The following is a 6,000-nucleotide window of genomic DNA, read 5'->3' as shown; positions in this document are numbered from 1 at the left end:
CTTTTTATCCCTGGATCAGCGTTCAGGGCTCTGAGGAGACGCTGGTAGAGAACTAGTGCAGCATGGTCTGCCAGACGAGGCACTGATAGAACGCTCATTCATGAAAACAGCTCATGTTCATGTCAGATAGGCAGGTTTATTGTTCTACATAACATATTTCTCTCTGAACAATCCACAATGTTGTGCCTTGCTGAACACGGCCAAGGTCATCAACAGACCAGCCCCATCTAGCCATGAGGAACAAATCAAACAGGCAGTGTTCAGGCAGACATGGGGAGAAAAGACCTAGCTCATGAGAGCTGGAACCAGGCAGCTGACCCAGACTGAACGCCAAGCAGAATTTTGTTCTGTTCCACTTCATGCATTTCAGGCTTGCTAACTGGGGTTCTCCACCACCAGCTCTTCTCCTGGTGTTAAAACCTTTCAAACTCCTGTAGTTGAGTCAGCTCAACAAACAGTACATTTGTTGTGGAGATTTGGCATGAGATGGAAAGAGAGACGGGCACAGAAACAGGCAGAGGAGAAAACAGAGGGGCTACAGCACCATTATCTGACTGCCTGCCTGTGTGTAAGTACACAGAACCAGCAAAACAAGGAAAGCCTCTCTTATGTAACTTTGCCAATCAGCGCTGCCAGATTGGACCCAGAGACAGAAGCAGGATGAGGAGACTGATGGCCAGACAAATAAAAGGACTGGAGATGGACCATTAGGGCTGCTGTCATAAGATCTGCTGCTCCTTGTTAGAGCTTTGACGTCAGACACACAGAGAAAACTAACTGCCGATAGGTACTTAGCACAGTGGGAGGCTGTTCCTTTTCTTGCTCGAACAAACGGAGTGTCTCATCATTGCAAAAGATTGGCTAAGCAGGAGGCAAACAGGCAGTCAACATAGTAGTGTTATTTTTTCAGGAACTCCGGCTAGTGGCTACGATATGGCAGCAACTATAAAGATTAGACAACATCATCACACAAAACGGTGATTGTTTTTGTGCGGTAGAACGTGATCCGGATCCTTAGCTTTGAGAAAATAGTTTCCAGAGGGGCGGGGGGTGAAAACGTCGTATTTCGCAGCCACCGCCTAGAACAAAGGACACCACCCGCTGGGTAGACAAAAGACACCACCCATTTCTACACGTAAAATCGGCCTGCCAGTCATCGCCCGACCACTTGACTTTGAGCCAATCAGAGAGCACGGACCTCCGTGAGAGTTGTTCTAACAATAAAGCTGCATACGTAGTACATTTAGTTTCCTCTTAACGTTAGCTTGCTAACAGAGCCAGGCAGTCACACACACACTAACTGATAACCCATATCAGATATCAGAAATACATGTGTTTTTTTAAACTTGCGTTTTTAACCTGAGCACTGCTGCGCGAGGGAGAGAGACGCAGTATCCACTAGACAAGGCAACTGGGCTACAGCCAATATTAGCTAACTTGTAGCAGCCACAATGTTATCATCTCCTATATAACAGTGCCCGTCTTGACTGGAGTAGCTGAGAGAAGCTAGCTATAGTTAGCTAGGCTAATTGAGGCGACATGCTGTGTTTTCTCCCCAACCCCATTCACATAAAACAGCAGCCTTTTGGTTGCTCGTTGTAGCCTACGCTCTCCTTTTGCTAACTTTTAATTCCGTAATTGTATTCCTTCCCGCATTGTATTAGTTCCCTCTGACTCCTCTTGCTACACATTGAGCTAATTTAGAAAAAGCCTTTTCAGTGTTAACATAGGCCTATAATTGTATTTTCGCTAAAATGAATACTCACACAAGTATTCGAATACTAACCTCCGTTTGGATATGATAAAATCGTGCACATCCCTAGGCAGGACACCATATAACGGAGGACCAGGGAGCTTTCCTGTCCGACCTGGCCTTCCTGTGGTGGAGGTGGAGGACACAGACAGAGGTCTTCACACCCTGTGTCCAGGTTCTAAACTAGGCAACGTCAGAGCAAGGCAGGACAAGCATCTGAGAGGCACATTTCTGGAAGTCTAGACTCGCTACCCTGTCCCACAGCAGTAGGAGACTGTAACCCTCACCATCTACCCTGTCCCACAGCAGTAGGAGACTGTAACCCTCACCATCTACCCTGTCCCACAGCAGTAGGAGACTGTAACCCTCACCATCTACCCTGTCCCACAGCAGTAGGAGACTGTAACCCTAACCATCTACCCTGTCCCACAGCAGTAGGAGACTGTAACCCTCACCATCTACCCTGTCCCACAGCAGTAGGAGACTGTAACCCTCACCATCTACCCTGTCCCACAGCAGTAGGAGACTGTAACCCTCACCATCTGGCTGGTCTGTTCCCAGCTTGGAAACATCACCTAGGTATTACCACCACTACACTGAGTCAAACGTGCGACTGTGAATATGACCGCATCACTTCAGTCCTTACCTTTAGCTACAGACGTCTTCAAGCTCTCATCATAAGGCTGGTTGATGAAACACTTCTACTCATCCATTAGAAAACTGCTAATCTGCGCAGCGGTCTAAGGCACTGCCTCGCAGTGCTTGAGGCGTCACTACAGACCTGGGTTCGATCACAGGCTGTGTCATAACCGGCCATGACCGGGAGTCCCATAGGGCGACGCACAACTGGCCCAGCGTCGCTCAGGTTAGGGGAGGGTTTGGATGGGTGGGCTTAACTTGGCTCAACGCGCTCTAGCGACTCCTTGTGGTGGGCCGGGCGCCTGCAGGCTGACTTTGGCTGCCAGTTGAATGGTGTTTCCTCCGACACATTGGTGCGGCTGGCTTCCGGGTTAAGCGGGCGGGTGTTAAGAAGCGCGGTTAGGCGGGTCATGTTGTTTCGGAGGACACATTTCCTGAGCCCGTTGGAGTTACAGCGATGAGACAAGATCGTAATTGGATCGCAATTAGATGTCACGAAATGGGGGATAGAATGCGGGTAAAATACAATAAATAAAAAATGTTTCATGAAAAAATCTAATCGGGTAATGGATTACATAACACTGCCCTGCCTGGTTTAAAGATGGTGCGCTGGTGGCCTTACCTTGACACGCTGCCCGTCGTCATACCGCCCTGGTCACTAGGTGGCATCTGTACCTTCTCCGTCTCCTCTACAACGGTGGCCAGACCCTGTTGGTGGTGCTGCTTCTCTCCCTCAGTGCTCTGTCCACTACCCTGGGGCTGCTGCCCCTCTGCTTCCTCCTCCATCTCCTCTTCCTCCTCCATCTCCCTTGTCTTCTTCCCCCGGCCATCTCCTTCCTCATCGCTCTCCTCATCTAGCATGTCGTCCACCTGTCAACAGAAAGGTGGTTGGGTGATGCTTGGCTCCCCCAGGGTAGGGTGGTTTATACAGTACAACAGGCCTCTCAGTGTCTACCAGAGCGCTATATACAGTAGACAACACCTCAACCCTTCACCTAGAACCCATCAGATCATTAGAGTACACAATGAACCAACCCCTTAGTTGAACCATTTACTTTCAGTTTGTTCTCTGCACATCAAATCAAATTTACAGCAGTTAACATGGCATGCTACCTCTTCACCTATGGCTTCTAGAAATGTACTTTCTATTCTCCAGGGAATAACCCAATCAGATGCCTCTCTGCCTGCAGGGAACACCAATCACATGCTGTTTGGACCTGCATTATTTAGAGAGGAAAATGAACCTGTGGAAAGTCTACGGCAAAGGGGTGTCAAAGTCTTTCCATGGAGTGTCTGAAGGTTGCTTTTCCCTTCAATTAGGACCTAGACAACCAGCTGAGGGGAGTGCTTTACTAAATAGTGATCTTAATTAATCAATCAAGTACAAGGATGGAGCGAGAATCCACAGACACTTGGCCCTCTGTGGAATGAGTTTGACACATGGTCTACAGGAATGTAGGCTATCCAAGCTGAGAATAATGCACATTAGGCAAAGGCTTTATATTCCTGAACAAAAATGGCTGAGTAAAAGTTATTTTTCAGTTTAATCGGATACATTATTATCTAATGAGATAAATGTTATATTAAAATAACAATGTTCACAGAGATTATTATAAAGAAGCAGTTTAAACCTTACAGGGGTACAGAGGAGAACTCCCATAGTGCACTACATCATTTAATTATGCATATTTGATTCTATCAGAAACATTTGCATACGGTATTTGATTTGATTTTTTTTTTTAAATGGTTAAAAGATATAGCCTACACCTTGGAGATTAACTGTTGCCACGATGATCACCAGAGTTAAATCCTTGGAGAATCGTATGAATACATTGACACAGCACAATATTTATTAGGAGGAACACTATCAATCAGTACTTTACAGTGAAAGGCTTCTTCCTTATAGCCATCTGTGGATGTCATGAAGGACTCTTCTCCTAACCTGGACGCAGATAGATTAAGGTTAACTCCCCGATGGTACACTATTCCCTATATAGTGCACTACATTTGACCAGGAAGACATTTGGTATGACTCAGCCTAAGAGAGTACACAACTCAACTCAACGAGAAGCCAGCATTTAGGCTACAAACTGAAACCCAGGCCTTGGACACAGGAGTGACCTACACAAATTAGAAAAGGACAATCCAACGAGTCATTTCCAGATGATGCCCCCAACCCTCAACCCTAGTGCCCTCGTATTACAGCAGTCCTCTAGTCTTCATTAAAATAAAATAAGGTGAGACCTCTCCCTCATTAACCTGAGGTAAAACTAAATCCATGTGGAAACGGACGGAGAGATTTCTCCTTATAATGGGAGAGAAGCCGAGGTGAGCACTTAGACTTCCATCATTTAACACACAAGCATAGTGCTACACTGTCAGAGCACTGGAGATCTCGGATCACGGCAAAGGAAACACCCCAGAGCTGGGCTCATTTTTGGGGCCAGGTTCATTAAGGTACCCACTCTTGTTGTTGACATCAATTTAGACGGCCAAATACATCAAATTCAGTATAGCATGGTGTTGACCTGGAATCAGCCAGAAACAATCCAAGCGTTGTACTTTTACTGACCTGCTGTTAGGTGTTTTCACCTAATACAATTAGCTCAAGCCCCTAAGGCACCTGCGAACTAGGAATTGGGAATGTCGATGAAATTGCTGTTGGTAGAAGGGGTTTGTGTTTGTTTCTCATTGACAGAAAGTTTCCTAACACCAAGTGTAAGCCTACGGATTCCTGTTGGTAGAAGGGGTTTGTGTTTGTTTCTCATTGACAGAAAGTTTCCTAACACCAAGTGTAAGCCTACGGATTCCTGTTGGTAGAAGGGGTTTGTGTTTGTTTCTCATTGACAGAAAGTTTCCTAACACCAAGTGTAAGCCTACGGATTCCTGTTGGTAGAAGGGGTTTGTGTTTGTTTCTCATTGACAGAAAGTTTCCTAACACCAAGTGTAAGCCTACGGATTCCTGTTGGTAGAAGGGGTTTGTGTTTGTTTCTCATTGACAGAAAGTTTCCTAACACCAAGTGTAAGCCTACGGATTCCTGTTGGTAGAAGGGGTTTGTGTTTGTTTCTCATTGACAGAAAGTTTCCTAACACCAAGTGTAAGCCTACGGATTCCTGTTGGTAGAAGGGGTTTGTGTTTGTTTCTCATTGACAGAAAGTTTCCTAACACCAAGTGTAAGCCTACGGATTCCTGTTGGTAGAAGGGGTTTGTGTTTGTTTCTCATTGACAGAAAGTTTCCTAACACCAAGTGTAAGCCTACGGATTCCTGTTGGTAGAAGGGGTTTGTGTTTGTTTCTCATTGACAGAAAGTTTCCTAACACCAAGTGTAAGCCTACGGATTCCTGTTGGTAGAAGGGGTTTGTGTTTGTTTCTCATTGACAGAAAGTTTCCTAACACCAAGTGTAAGCCTACAGATTCCTGTTGGTAGAAGGGGTTTGTGTTTGTTTCTCATTGACAGAAAGTTTCCTAACACCAAGTGTAAGCCTACGGATTCCTGTTGGTAGAAGGGGTTTGTGTTTGTTTCTCATTGACAGAAAGTTTCCTAACACCAAGTGTAAGCCTACGGATTCCTGTTGGTAGAAGGGGTTTGTGTTTGTTTCTCATTGAC

General features: G+C 45.8%; 1 protein-coding gene across 3 annotated transcripts in view; it reads right to left on the bottom strand.

Annotated features, from left to right (window-relative positions):
- Nucleotides 1–6,000, bottom strand: part of LOC120022489 (RNA polymerase II subunit A C-terminal domain phosphatase-like) — a 119,720-nt gene that overhangs the window by 47,316 nt on the left and 66,404 nt on the right. For all 3 annotated transcript variants that reach the window (XM_038966416.1, XM_038966414.1, XM_038966415.1), the window contains one exon: nt 3,015–3,262. In XM_038966416.1, the coding sequence (XP_038822344.1) occupies nt 3,015–3,262 (248 nt within the window). The remainder of the gene's footprint in view (nt 1–3,014; nt 3,263–6,000) is intronic.

This window comes from Salvelinus namaycush, chromosome 27 (genome assembly GCF_016432855.1).
Source record: "Salvelinus namaycush isolate Seneca chromosome 27, SaNama_1.0, whole genome shotgun sequence".
Classification (NCBI taxonomy): Eukaryota; Metazoa; Chordata; class Actinopteri; order Salmoniformes; family Salmonidae; genus Salvelinus; species Salvelinus namaycush.
The sequence above is the reverse complement of the archived record's forward strand: the minus strand, read 5'-3'. Positions and strand labels throughout refer to the sequence as shown.